General features: G+C 35.2%; 1 protein-coding gene across 3 annotated transcripts in view; it reads left to right on the forward strand.

Annotated features, from left to right (window-relative positions):
- MON2 (MON2 homolog, regulator of endosome-to-Golgi trafficking) overlaps positions 1–20,574 on the forward strand; it is a gene marked incomplete at both ends in the record, with an annotated part of 123,468 nt that overhangs the window by 62,661 nt on the left and 40,233 nt on the right. For all 3 annotated transcript variants that reach the window (XM_079715697.1, XM_079715696.1, XM_079715698.1), the window contains 6 exons: positions 3,796–3,897; positions 5,011–5,121; positions 6,608–6,783; positions 8,831–8,993; positions 16,088–16,381; positions 18,409–18,607. In XM_079715697.1, the coding sequence (XP_079571823.1) occupies positions 3,796–3,897; positions 5,011–5,121; positions 6,608–6,783; positions 8,831–8,993; positions 16,088–16,381; positions 18,409–18,607 (1,045 nt within the window). The remainder of the gene's footprint in view (positions 1–3,795; positions 3,898–5,010; positions 5,122–6,607; positions 6,784–8,830; positions 8,994–16,087; positions 16,382–18,408; positions 18,608–20,574) is intronic.

A 20,574-nucleotide genomic window follows, 5' to 3' on the forward strand; every position in this document is an offset into this window, starting at 1 on the left:
CTACTTTGAAAGAGCATGTAAACCACTTGGCCCATGGATAAGTGGCAGTTAAGGTGGTAAGAGAGTCTAAATAAATGGTATAGATACTAAGTGATATGAGACCTATTTTCTGAATCCTTATTGACTTGTTACATAAGATGTTTTAGTACATATTTTTACTAAAATGAATTAAAACTAATCAAGATAAATTAAATTTGTGATTGAAGATGAATATTCAAGGAACGGTAGGATATATATATGTATGAAAGGGCAGGTTCATGGAAGTCAGAAGAGAAAAATGTTACATGAAGTTGGGATCAATGAGGATTGGGAAAAAAATAGATTTGAGTATTATTTATTGTTCACCTTGAGGAGTATAATTTCAATAGAGTTGTAGGAGTAGATGTGATATTTCAGGGAGGCTTGGGGGGAACAGATGTTGAGAAAATGGACACACTGGAATAGAGATGACTTCCCTGAGAATGGGGTCACATCTCTCCATTTTAGGATTTAATTTTGTAAAGTAATGTAGTGATAAGGAATGGAAATAAAAGTTTTTAGAAGTATTCAAGTGTGAACTTTATAAAAATTATTTTTATGGAGGTATAAAACAGTTTATTATTCAGTTGTGCTTTCTGTAAAAATTTATAAATGTTCAGATGTTAAAATAAGTAGAAACATTTGTATTTTTTTTAACTTTTTTTTAAAGTTTGTCAATGTTAGCTGTTCTGAGTGAGTTAAATAGCTTAGGAATTAAAATGTATATATCATTGTCCTTTAGGTGTGGCTTTAAAGTGACCAGTCATCTCATTTTTGGTCCTCATTTCAGGAATTTATGCTAATGTGTTGAGGTGGTAGCTGATAGTAAAGCTTGCAAATTCTTTCTTAGAAGGGGGCAATATTGATGATACTTGTGCAGGCATATTACCAGACTCAGTATAACAACAACAAAAATAATAAAAGAGCTATTATTCTTTGTTTACTGTATGTCAGGTACTAACGTATTTTTATTTAATCATTTAAGACAACTTTGTCAGGTTCAGTAGTAGTAACCCCTTTTTACAGATGAAATATAAAACTAGCTTAAATAACCTGCCTGGGGTCACCTATTTAGTGATTGGTAGAGCTTGGACTTGAACCCACATGTGTCTCATTCAGAGCTCCATTCTTTTTTTTTTTTTTTAATTTATTTTCTTTATTTTATTTTTGGCTGCATTGGGCCTTCGTTGCTGCACGCAGGCTTTTTCTCTAGTTGCGGAGAGTGGGGGTTACTCTTCGTTGCGGTGAGCAGGCTTGTCACTGCATTGGCTTCTCGTTGCAGAGCACGGGCCCTAGGTGTGTGGGCTTCAGTAGTTGTTGCGCACGGGCTCAGTAGTTGTGGCTTGCAGGCTCAGTAGTTGTGGTGCATGGGCTTAGTTGCTCGGAGGCATGTGGGATCTTCCCGGGCCAGGGCTCAAACCCGTGTCCCCTGCATTGGCAGGCAGTTTCTTAACCACTGTGCCACCAGGTAAGCCCCAGAGCTCCATTCTTAACCACTTCACTTGTGGCTCTAAGTTTTGTGTGCATCAAAGTCAGGTATGGCATTTTTAAAAATTGCACAAGTCAAGGCCACTTTCTAGGCTTCATGAATATAAGAATCTTTGGGTATGAGGTCTGGACATATACATTCTTCTAAATGCTACGTGATTCCTCTGTGTATCCTCATTAGAATAAGAAGAAGGAGGAAAAGGAGGAGGTAATACTAGGCAATTTATGAGGATTTATTATGTGCCAGGCACTTTCTAACATGAGGTCATTTCTGTATATTATTATCTCCATTTCATAGATTAAAAAAAATTAGTAGCCTTAAAACATGAAATTTTGCCATTTGCAACAACATGGATGGACCTGGAAGGTATTATGCTTAGTGAAATATGTCAGACAGAGAAAGACAAATACTGTATGTTATCACTTATATGTGGAATAAAAAAAAAAACACAAAATAAAACAACCCCCCCCCAAAACTAGTGAATATAATTAAAAAAAAGCAAACTAGTAGTTACCAGTGAGGAGAGGAAATGAGGAAGGGGCAAATAGGGTAAGGGAATTAAGAGGTACAAACTCTTTTTTTGTATAAAATAAATAAGCAACAAGGTTATATTGTATGGCACAGGGAATATAGCCAATATTTTGTAGTAACTATAAATGGAATATAATCTATAAAAATTTTGAATTACTGTGTTGTATACCTGAAACTAATATCATAAATCAGTTATACCTCAATAAAAAAATTACTCAAGGTTACATAGCTATTAAGTGGTAGTACTGACATGTTAAAAGTTCATAGGCATCAGTCTTAACTACTGTATTATATTGTCTCTAGAATGGTGAATTTTTCTACCACAAAAATTTTTAGGGTACCTACAGCATTAGCACACACAGGCAGGGTCAACCTGACTATATTTATCTTAGACCCCAGGGTACTTGGTTTAACGGCTTTTACTAGGAAAGAAAGATAATATCACTCATTTTCATAATAGGTTTTTATCAGCCCTGTAAAAATGTTGAGTATAGAATAATTACGAAATCTTTTTCCTTAAAAATTGTAAAACTATTATCCTCTTAATTTGTTTTTAAAATTTCAGTTGCCTTTTGTTTTTTCTAATGCATTGTCTCCTTTTGAAGTACCACAGTCACTGATCAAAAAATTCTCATGGTTTTAGTCAGCTTAGTTTTCATTTAAGTATATTTTACTACCTCTGTTAATATTGAGTTAGAGATAGTTGCCCTTTGATCTTTTTACTGAAACTGTTCTTATAACACATGGAGCAGGTACTCTAATTTAGCTACTTATGAGGTACACTGACTCCCTTTCTGTTGTTGAAATGCCAGCGACTGAGAAACGGGGTTTGTCTTCTGTCTCTGCAGCTTTTCTGTTAGTGTCTAAACTGACAACGCTTATCTCTGCCTCTTCTTGACGTCATGCTTCTTTCCCCTGATCTCTGTTGCCTCCTTTCTGTTTTTTGGGGTTTTTTTTTTTCGTATTTCCTGATATTAACACATAAACCCTGAGCATCTGAAGACTTCACTAATAAGAATATATATCAGTCAGCTTAGCCTGCCATAACAAAATACTGTAGACTGGATAACTTAAACTATAGAAATTAATTTTCTCATAGTTCTGGAAGCTGTAAGTTCAAAATCAGGTTGCCAGCATGATCAGTTCTGGTGTGGATGATCTTCCTTGATTGAAAGATGGCTGCCTTCTCACTGTGTCCTCACATGGCAGGGAGAGAGGGAAAGGGAGAGGGAAAAGGGGGAAGAAAAGGGAAAAGGAGTGTGCCTGAGCTCACAAGCTCTTTGGTGTTTCTTCTTATAAGGACATTAATCTTACCGTGTTGGGGCCCCACCCTTATGATCTCATTTAACCTGAATTACCTCTATATAGACCCTATCTCCATATACCATCAGACTGGGGGTTAGAGTTACAGCATATGAAGTTTGGGGGCTGGGGGTCACAATTCAGTCCATAGGCAAATTCTTTCCTTCTGGTCAGAAGACTAGCCATTCTGTGTGTCTGGTATAATTTTTGAATTTTCACTCTTTCCCCACTAAAGCATTCTCTTCCCAACCAAATTTTCCAATTAGGAGCTATTCTAGATACTTGAGGGTGGGCAGAAAGGCTTGTCTTATGATAACTGAGGTTTTGTTCTATTTACTGCTAATTAATCATATATTAATTATAGTCATGCTCTTCACAGTATTCTCAGTTTTATTTACAAGTGAAATACTCAAATTCTCCTTATAATATAAAAATGTATTATGTTTTCTCTCTAGGAACCATCTCTTTTTGCTGTTGCCAAATTGTTAGAAACTGGTCTAGTTAACATGCACCGAATAGAAATTCTATGGAGACCTCTAACTGGCCATCTACTTGAGGTAACCTCTTTTTCTTAATTATTATATTTACTTTTTGTTTAGGATAAAGACATACACAGTGAATTAATAATTGTGGATAACCATAAGAAAAATCAGCATTAACATTTTTTTCCTTGTACTTCTGTTTGTATATTTTATCAGGGACTAAAGTTTTATAGTAATCGTTTTGGTGAAGGAACAGGTTGACTTTTTTGGCTGAAAATGGGTGATATATCAATGAAATCTCTGAAGTCTCCTTCAGCTGATAGCTTGGGACCCCTTTCTTTTATTATATAATCTTTTGATCCCCTCACCTTCAGCTAGTTCTGAAACTTCAAGGCAATTAGCACTGAGACTTCGTACTGAACACTGCTCCTTTACAGCCTTTCCTGTGATTATGAGGTAGCTCTTCTACAAAGGGAAGAAAACCTATTTGGTATCACTAATTATAAATAGTGCCAGGGAATTTTATTTGGATTTCTATTCTCTTGTATTCAGACTGGGGTGAATCTGAAGAATTAGCTGCTTCTTAATAACAGCTGCTTCTATGGAACACATGTTTATGTGCAGTTTAGGTTTAGGTTGCTATGATTGTTTCACATTATTTTAGTAATCTGAGAAAGGTATTCTTAATAGGAAAAAAATGTGCTTGTCTTTTCTTTCTTTTTTTCCCTCCATTTTATTGGGATTACTTTTATGAGCTATTAAAGAATATCTGCAGATTTCTTCATTATGGAATTCTCATGAAATGGCAAAAAATAAGTTTTTTCAAATTTTAGCTCAGTGTTTGATTATGAAGATAGACCTGATTAGGAACCTGAGTATCTGCTGCTTTTGTTTATTCTGATGACATCATTTACCTTTATGAAATCCTTTCTTTTCTGTGACTTGTTTAGTTTCATTTTTTATCTTCTGTCTCTCTATTGCTTCCTCTTGCCTCTTATTCAGAAGGTAAGCTTTTGGATATTTTCATATATTCTTCAACCTTTATTGATGCACATTTGATATAATTTTTTAAATATGAAAGAATAGAAAATGTGATGTTTTAATTTTTCTTTTCTCAAACTGATGTGTGATGCATAGCTGAAGTATACAAATTAAATATTAATTTTTTTTCCACATGTGTACCCTTAGGTGTGCCAGCATCCAAACTCTCGAATGAGAGAATGGGGAGCAGAAGCTTTAACTTCACTTATTAAAGCAGGATTAACATTTAACCATGATCCTCCACTTTCACAAAACCAGGTAAAAAAAAAAAAAATCTCTTTTTTAAAAGTACTTAATGTAAGATCGTCCTCTCCCATGTGTAACTTTTCTTAATTTATCAAATAGATGATAGTCTAAAAGTGGGTCTTGTTGCTTAATATTCTATTTTATTTGTAGGCCATGGATCTCTTACAGAAGGTTGATATGTCTAGATTTTTAGGATTATCTGTATTGAAATTTTTTCTTGTTAATAACACTGAACTAAGTTAATAAATTACCTAGAATTGGTCTCCCGGTCTAGAAGTTTCCCTCTTCATGCAGTGCCAAGGCTTCATTTGGGGGCCATACTTTATTAGCCTCTTTTCCTTTGGTCCTTACCTGTCTCTATTTTTATTTTTCCCACTCATTACCCTTACATTGGGAGAAACAAGTGGCAGAAGAGGAAAGCACAATAAAATAGATTTTTATTTTTAAATACTTTTAAAGGTTATTTTATACTTTCAGAGTTTACTTTTGTCATGAATCCTTTGTCCTGACTCCCATAATCATTCACATATATCTTATACAGTTTCTAAAAAGTACGCGAAAGTTTTATTATTTGAAGATTGAGTAGGAATGAGGCATTTAATAGCCATTCCCATTGCCCTCTTATCTTACTGTATTGTATGTAGTTATAGTCTACAAATTTCCTCAACAAATAATATTGAGTGCATGCTATGCCAGGCAGTATTTTAGCTGCCTGGGAATAGAATGATGAACAGGACAGAGAAGATCATTTTTACAGAGCTTTCATTTTAGTGATTTCATATTTTTTTCCTACTACAATTTAAGTTTTTTATAACGAAAGCCCTGTTTGTGTATATATCCTCAGCATCTAGCTTAATACCTGGCACATGGTGAGAGCTTAATAAATGTTTGTTCAGTCAGTGAACCAAATAAATGAATCCTTAGAGAGAAAAAAATTAAAAATGAAGCAAGTGCTTTCAAATGCTGAAAAGAATAGAACAAAGTGCTTTTTTCACTTTGCAACAGTAAAAAAATTTTGTGGTTTTATGTCATCTTTGTCTACTGTACTTGTTCATTTTTAGGAGTACTGAGACTTTTAAATTTCAATACATGGGGTATGCATTAATAGAGTGAATGAAAGGTAATTTTAGAAATTGGGAATTGTTTTCTTCTCTCCAAATAGAGCTAGGTATATATAGATATATTTCCTTTAGTGAGATTCATTTATATATGGGTCTATAATTAATACCTTTTAACATAAGATCACTCCCTATTTATCCTGAAATGTAGCATCTTGAAGATTGATTTTTATTTTCTCTTATTAAAAAAAAAGACATAGATGACAAAATAATCCTAATGATTATTGTTAGAGAAATCTTTTTCAATGTTTATTTTACTAAAAAAATTCTCTTTACCATTGCAGTCTGAGTGGAGGTGAATATAAACTTGAAAGGCAATAGCAGAGCCTTTCTGTGTTCTGGGACTTCTCATTCTAATTAGCTTCTTGCGTCCTTTTCAGAGGCTGCAGTTGCTTTTACTGAACCCATTAAAGGAGATGTCCAGTGTTAACCATCCAGATATCCGACTCAAGCAATTAGAATGTGTGTTGCAGATTCTGCAGAGTCAGGGAGACAGTCTTGGGCCTGGATGGCCGTTAGTGCTTGGAGTTATGGGAGCAATCAGAAATGATCAAGGGTAAGTGTTTAAAATTAACATCCAAAAAGTGATAGGGAAAGGGAATCCCTCCTAAAATCTTGGGATGATGGTTAATTTTTTATGTATGCCCTTCCTGCTTAAGTTTAAGATCTAGAATAGTTTTTCTTACCCTACCTTCAAGTGGCTATAGGGAATTCTTAGGGCTCACGTTTGTTTTGGAAGGATGGAAAAATTGCTCTTTCTTTGCCATTTATACATGAATACAAGGTTCTTACTTAACAATAAGAAAAATGCATCAATCTAACAAACTTTGAAACACATCCAAAGGTTGAGTTTCCTTTTGGTAAACGATTTGGTAAGATGTAAATGAACATTTAGTGTTTGACCTCTCTACATATACTATACTTGCTAGTTAGTCTGATTACATGGATATATAGTTCCTGCTCTGAAAGTAGAAACCTGTGGAAAAGGAACAAGGCCTAGGGTCCTAGTAACAAAGTAGTTTGTTATGCTGCAAAAGAATAGGACTCCAGTGGGAGGGGTATATGCCTGTGGAGTGGGGCAGAGCCAAAACTGTAAAGGACCTTATATGCCTTTATAAATTATTTGGACTTATCCTCAGTACATTTGGGAGGAATTTTAGGATTTTAAGCAGAGGAATGATGTGATTTGTTATGTGTTTGAGATACCTCATTATGTCAGTAGCATGGAGGGGTAAATGGGAAATCCTGCAGCGCTCTCTAGAAGTAGGAGGAGATGGATTTGAGCCACTTAATAGATTGACTGTTGGAGTGAAGGCAGAAATAGCAAACAGAATCAGGGATGACTGGGGCTTCCCTGGTGGCGCAGTGGTTGAGAGTCCGCCTGCCGATGCAGGGGACACGGGTTCGTGCCCCGGTCTGGGAAGATCCCACATGCTGCGGAGCGGCTAGGCCCGTGAGCCATGGCTGCTGGGCCTGCGCGTCCAGAGCCTGTGCTCCGCAATGGGAGAGGCCACAGCAGTGAGAAGCCCACGTAATGCAAAAAAAAAAAAAAAAAAAAAGAATCAGGGATGACTCCAAGATTTGTGACTTAAGCAGCTTAGTGGATGGTGGTATTATTAACTAAATAGGGAATACAGAAGGAAGAGCACAATTGGAGGAAATGTATGGACTTGTTTAAGGTAGTACATTGCAGTGGCGAGATTTAGCAAACATTTGGATATATTTGTCTAATTCTGTGGCACGACTCATCTTGTTTTGATGACTAGTTTAGGAGTTTTACATGATTGAAATGCTTGAGACTCCTGTGGAAAATTAATTTTTCTTATTTATTTGTAATAACAAATTTCCTTATATACTATAAAATACGAGATGATTAAAGTGGAAAGATATCAGCCAAAGCCTAGATCATCCCAACAGTTATAAAATAGAGTGTGTTGTAAGGATGAAATTAACTAATACATGTAAAATACTTAGAAAGTACACAATATAGTAAATGCTCAATGTGTTAGCTATTTTAATGTTTTTATTATTTTTTTTCACCACCAGAATTTTTCTCCAAAACCATATACTTCTTATGGTCTTCATTTGAAATACAAAATTACTCTTTACTTTTACAGACTAGATGTAGAATTTTAAATAAAATATAATATAGATATAAAAGAATAAGGAACTCATTTTCATTCAGTGAGTGAATTGTGTGTATTCTCCTGTGCTAGGCACCATGCTAGATACTGAGGGTACAGTGGTGAGAAAGTAGCTGTATCCAGTTTCCCTTTTTCATTCAATGTCTGTGTTTTGTTTGACTAATTGATGCAATAGAAATAATATGGCATTAGTACATAGTTTCTTTTTTTTTTTTAGTTTACTGCTTTTATTTCTTATTCCTGTACTTTCTTTATTTTTATTTGTTAATTATTTTTAAGTAAGCCTATCTTTTTTTACATTTATGTAAATGATGAAGTACTCTATGATCTACCTTAGGGAAGATTTTCTTGTTCGAATTTTAAAATAAAATTTTACTTCAAATTATTGTAAGGTATGTATTTTTCCTTGCATTTATGTTAAATACATGAGTATAAATTTCTTTTCTTTTGTATTTTCAGAGAATCCTTGATACGAACTGCATTCCAGTGTCTTCAGTTGGTTGTGACAGATTTTCTACCAACAATGCCTTGCACTTGCCTGCAGATAGTTGTAGATGTTGCAGGTAGCTTTGGACTTCATAACCAAGAACTTAATATTAGTTTAACTTCAATAGGTTTATTGGTAAGTATCATTGCCTTCCTTATATAATCTAGAAATCACTGTTTGCAGTTGAGAGTGAATGCCAAGCTAATGCTATGCTTTTGACTCTATAGGAGTCATTTAAATGACTTTTAAGTACCAAACTTATTCCTTGTATGAAGGGTTAAATAATCTCATTTAAGAAATGATTATTTAAAAGCAGAGTATTTGGGATACTTTTGATATATTGAGCTGAAATTTGGCTTTTGTAAGGTTTGTTATGGGAGGATTTAGTAAACAAATAATAGTACATACAAGAGAAATATTCAGTTGACTCTGCTGTGAAGGGTAATTGATTTCTTTTTAAATTTAATTTTATTTATTTTTTTATACAGCAGGTTCTTATTATCTGTTTTATACATATTAGTGTATATATGTCAATCCCAATCTCCCAGTTCATCCTACCACCACCATTACCCCCTTTCCCCCCTTGGTGTCCATACATTTGTCCTCTACATCTGTGTCTCTATTTCTGCCTTGCAAACTGGTTCATCTGTACCCTTTTTCTAGATTCCACATATGTGTGTTAATATACGATATTTGTTTTTCTCTTTCTGACTTACTTCACTCTGTATCACAGTCTCTAGGTCCATCCACGTCTGAACAAATGACCCAATTTCGTTCCTTTTTATGGCTGAGTAATATTCCATTGTGTACATGTGCCACGTCTTCTTTATCCATGCATCTGTGGATGGGCATTTAGGTTGCTTGCATGACCTGGCTATTGTAAATAGTGCTGCAATGAACATTGGGGTGCCTGTGTCTTTTTGAATTATGGTTTTCTCTGGGTATATGCCCAGTAGTGGGATTGCTGGGTCATATGATAATTCTATTTTTAGTTTTTTAAGGAACCTCCATACTGTTCTCCATAGTGGCTGTATCAATTTACATTCCCACCAACAGTGCAAGAGGGTTCCCTTTTCTCCACACCCTCCCCAGCATTTGTTTGTAGGTTTTCTGATGATGCCCATTCCAACCGGTGTGAGTTGATACCTCACTGTAGATTTGATTTGTATTTCTCTAATAATTAATGATGTTGAGCAGCTTTTGTTTTTTTGTTTTTAAGCCTTCATGCTTCTTATTTTTTTTTATTTCTAAATTTGTTTATTTATTTATTCATTTATGGCTGCGTTGGGTCTTCGTTGCTGCACACGGACTTTCTCTAGTTGCGGAGAGCAGGGGCTACTCTTCATTGCGGTGTGTGGGCTTCTCATTGTGGTGGCTTCTCTTGTTACGGAACATGGGCTCTAGGCACGTGAGCTTCAATAGTTGTGGCATACAGGCTCAGTAGTTGTGGCTCGTGGGCTCTAGAGCGCAGTCTCAGTAGTTGTGGTGCACGGGCTTAGTTGCTTTGCGGCATGTGAGATCTTCCCGGACCAGGGCTCGAACCTGTGTCCCCTGCACTGGCAGATGGATTCTCAACCACTGAGACACCAGGGAAGTCCGAGCAGCTTTTCCTGTGCCTTTTGGCCATCTGTATGTCTTCTTTGGTGAAATGTCTGTTTAGGTCTTCTGCCCATTTTTGGATTGGGTTGTTTGTTTTTTAAATATTGAATTGTATGAGCTGTTTATATATTTTGGAGATTAATTCTTTGTCCGTTGATTCGTTTGCAAATATTTTCTTCCATTCTGAGGGTTGTCTTTTCGTCTTGTTTATAGTTTCCTTTGCTGTGCAAAAGCTTTTAAGTTTCATTAGGTCCCATTTGTTTATTTTTGTTTTTATTTCCAATACTCTAGGAGGTGGGTCAAAAAAGATCTTGCTGTGATTTATGTCAAAGAGTGTTCTTCCTATGTTTTCCTCTCAGAGTTTTATAGTGTCAAGTCTTACATTTAGGTTTCTAATCCATTTTGAGTTTATTGTTGTGTATGGTGTAAGGGAGGGTTCTAACTTCATTCTTTTACATGTAGCTGTCCAGTTTTCCTAGCACCACTTTTTTTTTTTTTTTTTTTTTTGCGGTACGTGGGCCTCTCACTGTTGTGGCCTCTCCCGTTGCGGAGCACAGGCTCCGGACGCACAGGCTCAGCAGCCATGGCTCACGAGCCCAGCCTCTCCGCGGCATGTGGAATGTTCCTGGACCGGGGCACGAACCTGTGTCCCCTGCATCGGCAGGCGGACTCTCAACCACTGCGCCACCAGGGAAGCCCTAACTTTGGGTTTTTTTTGTTCTTCTTTCTCTAATTGCTTTGGGTGTAAGGTTAGGTTGTTTATTTGAGTTGTTTCTTGTTTCTTGAGGAAGGACTGTATTGCTATAAACTTCCCTCTTAGAACTGCTTTTGCTGCTTCCCATAGGTTTTGGGTCATCGTGTTTTCATTGTCATTTGTTTCTAGGTATTTTTTGCTTTCCTCTTTGATTTCTTCAGTGATCTCTTGGTTATTTAGTAGTGTATTTTTTAGCCTCCATGTGTTTGTATTTTTTACAGATTTTTTCCTGTAATTGATACCTAGTCTCAGTGTTGTGATCAGAAAAGATACTTGATATGATTTCAATTTTCTTAAATTTACCAAGGCTTGATTTGTGACCCAAGATATGATCTTTCCTGGAGAATGTTCCATGAGCACTTGAGAAGAAAGTGTGTTCTGTTGGTTTTGGATGGAATGTCCTATAAATATCAATTAACTCCATCTTGTTTAATGTATCATTTAAAGCTTGTGTTCCCTTATTTATTTTCATTTTGGATGATCTGTTCACTGGTGAAAGTGGGGTGTTAAAGTCCCCTACTATGATTGTGTTACTGTCAGTTTCCCTTTTTATGGCTGTTGGCATCTGCCTTATGTATTGAGGAGCTCCTATGTCGGGTGCATAAATATTTACAATTGTTATATCTTCTTCTTGGATTGATCCCTTGATCATTATGTAGTGTCCTTCTTTGTAATAGTCTTTATTTTAAAGTCTATTTTGTCTGATGTGAGAGTTGCTACTCCAACTTTCTTTTGATTTCCATTTGCATGGAATATCTTTTTCCATCCCCTCACTTTCAGTCTGTATGTGTCCCTAGGTCTGAAGGGGGTCTCTTGTCGACAGCATATATACGGGTCTTGTTTTTGTATCCATTCAGCAAGCCTGTGTCTTTTGTTTGAAGCATTTAATCCATTCACATTTAAGGTAATTATCGATATGTATGTTCCTATTACTATTTTCTTAATTGTTTTGGGTTGTTTTTATAGGTTCTTTTCTTCTGTTTTGTTTCCCACTTAGAGAAGTTTCTATAGCATTTGCTGCAGAGCTGGTTTGGTGGTGCTGTATTCCCTTAGCTTTTGCTTATCTGTAAAGGTTTTAATTTCTCCATCGAATCTGAATGAGATCCTTGCCGGGTAGAGTAATCTTGGTTGTAGGTGCTTCCCTTTCATCACTTAAAATATATCATACCACCCCCTTCTGGCTTGTAGAGTTTCTGCTGAGAAATCAGCTGTTGATCTTATGGGAGTTCCCTTGTATGTTATTTGTCATTTTTCCCTTGTTGCTCTTAATAATTTTTCTTTGTCTTTAATTTTTGTCAGTTTGATTACTTCGTGTCTCGGTGTGTTTCTCCTTGGGTTTATCCTGCCTGGGACTCTCTGCACTTCCTGGATTTGGGCAGCTATTTCTTTTCCCATGTTAGGGAAGTTTTCAGCTATAATCTTCAAATATTTTCTTGGGTCCTTTCTCTCTCTCTTCTTCTTCTGGGATCCCTATAATGTGAACGTTGGTGCATTTCATGTTGTCCCAGAGGTCTCTTAGGCTGTCTTTATTTCTTTTCATTCTATTTTCTTTATTCTGTTCTGCGGCAGTGAATTCCACAATTCTGTCTTCCAGGTTACTTATCCGTTCTTCTGCCTCAGTTATTCTGCTATTGATTCCTTCCAGTATGTTTTTCATTTCAGTTATTGTATTGTTCATCTCTGTTTGTTTGTTCTGTAATTCTTCTAAGTGTTTGTTCTTTAATTCTTCCAGGTCTTTGTTAAACATTTCTTGCATCTTCTCGATCTTTGCCTCCATTCTTTTTCCGAGGTCTTGGATCATGTTCACTATCATTATTCTGAATTCTTTTTCTGGAAGGTTGCCTATCTCCACTTCATTTAGTTGTTTCTCTGGGATTTTATATTGTTCCTTCATCTGGTACATAGTCCTCTGCCTTTACATTTTGTGTATCTTTCTGTGAATGTGGTTCTTGTTCCACAGGCTGCAGGATTGTACTTCTTGCTTCTGCTGTCTCAAGGGTAACTGATTTTTAACGTTATTTTCCTAGTAACATTTTTTTAAAATTGAAGTATAGTTGATTTACAATGTTGTGTTAATTTCTGCTGTACGGCAAAGTCATTCAGTTATACATATATATATATACATTATCTTTTATATTCCTTTCCATTATGGTTTATCATAGGATATTGAGTATAGTTCCCTGTGCTATATACAGTAGGACCTTGTTGTTTATCAATTCTAAATAGTTTGTATCTGCTAACACCAAATTCCTAATCCATCCATCCCTCACCCCTCTTCCCCTTGGCAACCACAAGTTTGTTCTTTATGTGTGTGAATCTGTTTCTGTTTCATAGGTAGGTTCATTTGTATCGTATTTTATATTCCATATATAAGTGATATCATATGGTATTTTTCTTTCTCTTTCTGACAGTAGTAACATTTTTATGTACTACTTATTTAGGAAGTAAAGCTTCAATAAAGACTTTACCATTTACATAGTCCTGTAGTGTGTCAACACTGCTTAGTTAGGTGTTTAGGAGATAGCATATAATAGTGAGAAAGCCTAGACTGTGGAAACAGATATACATGTACTATTTTAATTCTGTCTGCATCTTGTTCATTGTTAAACTATTGACCTCTTGAGCCTCATTTCACTTATCTTGAGTATAGAAATAATTAAATCTATGTTAAGGTATTGTTAATATTACATTAAACATATAGAGAAGAAAGCAGTATACATTTATTTAAAGGCAATTATTTAGACTTTTAAATACATATTATAATTCAGAAGTTTTTAAGGTCAAACTTAATGTTCCTTACAACTAGATGAGCTAATATTTTACAATTAAAAATGTAATCATGGGGGAAAGCATAGGCATGTTGAGTATTTAATTGCTCCCAAAGAGTGGTTGCTTAATTCAGTGTTGATTAAATTACTGCTACTCCTTTATTTTACGTTTATGTTCATAGGTATTGTATTCTCTTCATTTTTACAATTGATGTAATTCTCATTAATTCACATACCTTACTGTGGTTGACAATGAACTCAATAAGACATGTTTGGAGATATTAATTACTCTTGTATGAAATTACAAAATATTATTAAATGATAGTAAGGGATTGTTTAATAATTTTGTTAGGGTAATAATGGTATCATGGTTATGTTTTTTAAAGCCTTTTCTAGTAGAGATTATAAAATATAGGCATGAAGAAAATATGACAAAATGTTAACAATTGTTATATCTAGATGTGGTGGTTATATCAGTATATTGATATATTCTCCGTGTTTTTCTGTATGTTCTTGAAATTTTTCATATTAAACATTTTTTTTCTTTTTCATTGTTCTTCATTTCTTTTAATTTTTACTGTGAAGTAAAGATATACCCAGACACCTCAGTACCCATCACCCGAGCCAGGAAATGGCACATCACCCTACTTAAGACCCTTCATATGCCCCTCTCAGATTGCACTGGTCTCCTCTGTCAAAGTCATTTGTATCCTGAAATTTCTGTTACTTGCTTCCCTGTTTTTCTTTATAGTTTTTATCACTTTATGCTTTTATATTTAAATAATATATTGTTTGCAATTGCCTGTTTATTAAACAGAATAAGTAGAATCATACTTTAATCTTCTGTTGTTTCTTTGCTCAACATTTATTTTTGAGATTCACCCCTGGTGATTTAATCATGCAGTATTTCATTGTATGATTATACCACAATTTAATGATCCAGTCTACCTTTGGTGAACATTTGGATTATTTCTTGGTCTTTGCAATTATGAGCAATGCTGTCATAAAGATTCTTGCACTTGTGCAAGGAATTTTTTGAGGGCACATAGCCTACATTGGAATTGCTGGGTCTTTATGTATGTGCATGTTCAACTTTCTAGGTAGAACCAACTTGTTTTCTTTTTTTCTTTTATTTATTGAGGTATAGTTGATTTATAATATACTAGTTTCAGGTGTACAACATAGTGATTCAAAATTTTTATGATTATACTCCATTTAAAGTTATTATAAAATATTGGCTATATTCCCTGTGCTTTACAATATTTCCTTGTAGCTTGTTTATTTTATACATAGTAGTTTATACCTCTTAATCTCCTATTCCTATATTGTCCCTTCCCACTTCCATCTCCCCTCTAGCTTGTTCTGTATGAGTCTCTTTCTCTGTTGTTGTATTCATTTGTTTGAATCATCTTAGATTCTGCATATAAATGATAACATACAGTATTTGTTTTTCTTTGTCTTATTTCGCTAACCATAATACCTTCCAGGTTCATCCATGTTGTTGAAAAAGGCAAATTTTCATTCTTCTTTATGGCTGAGTAGTATTCCATTGTGTGTGTGTGTGTGCGTGTGTGTGTACGTGTATGTATATATAGAGAGAGATAGACAGATATACATATATATATAATATAAACAATCTATTTATTTACCTATCTAGCTACCACATCTTCTTTATCCATTCATCTGTTGATGGGCACTTAGGTACCTCTATATCTTGGCTATTGTAAATAGTGCTGCTATGAACATTGGGGTGCATGTGTCTTTTCAAATTAGTGTTTTCATTTTTTCCAAATATATATCCAGGAGTGGAATTTCTGGATCATATGGTAGTTCTATTTTTAGTTTTTTGAGGAACCTCCATATTGTTTTCCACATTGACTGCACCAATTTTTTCAAATTATTAATGTTAGCACAAGGTTGCTCCCTCAAATTCTGAAATCGGATAGAGGCACTTGACAGAAGAGGAGATATTTTCATTAAATCCATTCTACTAGAAAAGGAGTTTCTGAAATAATTGTTTTTTTAATTCTGAAAAAATATGTGTTGCATATCTATGTGTTTAAAATAAAATCTATGAATAAACTGATATTTTCTCCTTTGCTTTTTAGTGGAATATTTCAGATTATTTTTTCCAAAGAGGAGAAACTATTGAAAAAGAATTAAATAACGAAGAGGCAGCACAGCAAAAGCAGGCAGAAGAGAAAGGAGTGGTTTTAAATCGGCCGTTCCACCCTGCACCACCGTTTGATTGTTTGTGGTTGTGTCTTTATGCAAAATTGGGTGAACTATGTGTGGACCCCCGTCCTGCTGTCAGGAAGAGTGCAGGGCAAACTCTGTTTTCAACAATTGGTGCACATGGAACTTTATTACAGCACTCAACGTGGCACACTGTTATTTGGAAGGTACTGTAAAATAGCTTGAGTTATCAGTTCTTAATTGAGACATGCTTATATACTTTTTCAATTAAACTTGTTACTATTAATTTTTTAAAAATGTTTTTAATTTTTAGTTTTTTTATTGAAGTCTAGTTGATTTAAAATGTGTTAGTTTCACTTTCACTGAACGTGATTCAGTTATACATATATATTTTCTTCCTATTAATTTTTAAACAAGAGTTTCTGTGCATTTGGCAAAACAGAAAATGTTAGCATTGTCGTATTTTTAATTGCACCTCACATAGATTAAATACTAAAAGCCTCATCTTTTTATCTCTTTATCTCCTTTACACTTCCCTTTCTCCTCATTTTCCCTGTGGTAATAAAACTAGTAGTTGTTAAACCACTACCTATAATTCAAATATAATATAGTCAAATGAAAATTTTATAAATAAAGAATTTCAACAGTAGTGAAATTTACTTGCAGACTCACCAAACAAAAACCACCTCCAATTTGTAAATTCCATGTTTATTCATTAAATATGCAGTTTCATTTTTTAATTTTTCAATTTTATCTTCTTTTTAAAATGTTCTTACAAAGTCAACAGCTTATTAGTGAGCATCCCCTCTTTGCTAAAAGCTCTCTGTTTTTTATTTAATCTGTTCCATTTTAATAAAATTCTATTTATAATCCTTTCATTGCTTTTGTGAATTTTTTAAATCAGCAAGTTTGATGGTAGGCAAAATGGTAAACCTTCATTGTATTTAACAGTGTTTTCAGTTTAATAAAAAGACCCCAGAATTTCCTCTTAAAAAATTAATAATGTATGTTCCCTAATGAAAATAATTAAAAGCCCTGCTCCCTACTCCTATGTCTTCTGTTTTTTTTTCGTTGTTTTTTTTTTTACTAGCTGCACCACGCGGCATGAGGGATGTCAGGGATCGAACCCAGGCCCCCTGCATTGGGAGCATAGTCTTAACCACTGGACCACCAGGGAAGTCCTCTCTTGTGTCTTCTGTTTCAACTCTATCCCCTGGCTTCTCAGTTCACAAACATGCTGAAGAGTCCTTTACTGTTTTAAAAAACAAACTGATATTTCTCTGATTCCTGTTTTCTTTTCAGACAGCTTCATTGTTAATCTTGCTGCCTAAATCTCAATAATTTTTTTTTCTCACTTCCCCTGCATTCCCTTACCCCCTTGTAATTTGATATCCAGATTATTTTACTTCAGAGTATTTTAAACCTTAGCATGTAACAGAATCTCCTAGAGGACTTATTAAAGAACAAATTGCTTGAGCCACTGTCCCCAACCCCCTAGAGTTTCTGATTTCTTTCCCCTGGCCTGGGGACTGAGAATTTGCATGTCTGTGAAGTTCCCGGGTGATGCTGATGGTTCTGAGACCATATTTTTAGAACCACACAAATTGTTCATAGGCTCTACAGGTAGTCTCCTAATTGCCAAGTCTCTTGCCCCATGCTCAATCCTTATCCTTCTCACTTTTTGTAGCATTTAATACGCTGATTATTTTTTCCTTGAAATTTCTCTTCCTTTGGCTTCTGTTCCACAGCATGCGTATGCTTCTCTATTCAATTTTTATTTTATTTTTTTGGCTCCTATTACTTCCTCTGATTCTACATTTTAAATATAAACATTCCCCAAATCCCAACCGCTTCCTGCTTGATTTTTTTCAAGCACCTTCATCCAGTCCTGAAGTTTCAGCAGTAACCTCTGTCCAGATGTCACTCATAGTTATATATTTGCCTGGATCCCTCTCCTTAGCTTCATTCCCTTGTTGTACATTACCCCCTAGATGCTCCATTGGCGCCTCAGCTCAGTAAGTCTTAGACAATAGTCTATCCAATTTAATTTTTCATATTCCATGACCTTAAGGATAAACTTAATAGAAGGATACCTCTGTTGGTCAGTTTCGTCTAATATATGGGGATTGATCAGAATGTCAGGTGTGATTCTTTGTAACAATGCCTAATTTTCTATGCTGTTACTTAAGCTGTGTTATCAATACTTTTTATATGCATTGTTATAAATATTTAGGTTCTCTTTCATCTATTGGACCGAGTTCGAGAGTCTTCTACCACTGCAGACAAAGAAAAGATTGAGTCCGGAGGTGGCAATATTCTCATTCATCATTCAAGGGACACAGCAGAGAAGCAATGGGCTGAGACATGGGTTTTAACATTGGCCGGAGTAGCAAGAATCTTCAACACTAGAAGATATTTACTGCAACCTTTAGGTAGATACACATTTTTTTTTTCTGAGTATACAAGTAATTAATGTTAAAGGAAATTTGGAAAATACAGGAGATTCTTTAAAGTTCATATACAATGCTACTTGCCAAGAATAATCCGTCTTAACTGCCAGTCTTTGTGTTATGTGTGGTGTGTGCATGAGCATGCACGTTTTCATTCATTTCACTGAAAAAATATGTAATGTGCACCTACTGTGGGTGAGTCTCTAGGGGATACAGTGTCCTTGCTATATCATGGGTATGAGGGAAGAACTATAATTACATAAATAAATACAAAATTGCTACAGTGGTCAGTGCTAAAAGGAGCTTATAATAGATTGTGTGCTTATAATAGATATTTGACCAGGCCAGTGAGGTATGTATAGGCTTCCCTGAGAAAACAATATTTTATCTGAGTAGTAGTTCATCAGGCACGGGCAGGAGGAACTGGGAAGAGCCTTACAGGCAGAGAGAATGTGTAAAAGAGATGGGAGAAGATTGAGGAGATGGGGATGGTGAGGACCCCGGCATGTTTGAAGGTCTGGAATGAAGAGAACACGGAAAAGTGTAATTCCACATGAGGTTGTAGAGGTAGAGAGAGGCCAGAGCATGGAACACTTTGTAGGTTATGTTCAAAAGTTAAGACTTTATTCTAAGAGCACTGAAAACCACTGGAAGGTTTTAATCCATGATGTGATGTGATCAGATACGCAGTTCAGAAATATCACTTCAGATGATACGTGTGCAATGGAATGGCCACAAAGAAGAATGGTAGGATACTGTTAGACTGGTGAGGAAACTGTTGGTGGTGTAGATCAATGCCTCTCAACCAGGGCCAATTTTGCCCAATGTACTCCCTGCCCCCACAGGATATTTGCCAATGTCTGGAGACAGTTTTGGTTGTCACAACTGGGGAAGGACATGCACTACTGGCTTCTGGGGGGAATAGCAGCCAGGGATGCTGCTACACATCTTACAATGCACAGGATAGCCTCTACAACAAAGAATTATCCAACCCAAAATGTTAGTAGTATTGAGATTGAGAAACTCTGGTGTAGATTATAATACCTTCCTTCAATTCTGGTGGTAGGGCTGGGATTGGTTGAGAAAAGTGAACAGAAGTACTTTTGTACATAATTGTGAGCAAGGTGTATATATTATTTTTTTAATTTATTATTTTATGGTTGGCTTTTTTCCCCCCTCATCATGTTAAAGCATAAGCATATTTACTCTTTTCATAGGCATTTTTGTGTGGTGTTCATCATGTACGCTTTAGGGCTCTCTCTATTTTATATATACACATACATACATATAATGTACATATATATACATTTTAAATCTTAGTTTTTTGTTTTCATGTAAAATTTACATATAATGAAATGTGCCAATCTTAACTGTATGTTTGCTGAGTTTTGACAAATAAGCATCATTTTTAATACCTCTGTGATAGTTACTTTATCTTAAAAGCTAAGAACTAATAGATTTAGATTTTTAAAAATGAAGACATGATGCATGTAGCTTTGGTGATTTTTTATAGTTTGGACACTAGGAAATGGTTTTTATTATTTTAGAATAAGATTATGGTGTCAGGGTGATGCTCATAGAATGGTTCAGAAGTGTTCCTTCCTCTGCAGTTTTTTTTTTGAGTAGTTTGAGAAGGATAGGTGTTAACTCTTCTGTAAATGCTTGGTAGAATTCGCCTGTGAAGCCATCTGGTCCTGGACGTTTGTTCGTTGGAGTTTTTAAATTACTGATTCAATTTCGTAACCAATAATTGTTCATATTTTCTGTTTCTTCCTGGTTCAGTCTTGGGAGATTCTTTCAAAGAATTTGTCCATTTCTTCTAGGTTGTCCGTTTTATTGGTGGATAGTTGTTCATAGAAGTCTCTTATGATTCTTTGTATTTCTGTGGTGTCGGTTGTAACTCCTCCTTTTTCATTTCTGATTTTATTGATTTGGGCCCTCTCCCTTTT

This window comes from Hyperoodon ampullatus (genome assembly GCF_949752795.1).
Source record: "Hyperoodon ampullatus genome assembly, chromosome: 11".
In the NCBI taxonomy this organism is placed as follows: Eukaryota; Metazoa; Chordata; class Mammalia; order Artiodactyla; family Ziphiidae; genus Hyperoodon; species Hyperoodon ampullatus.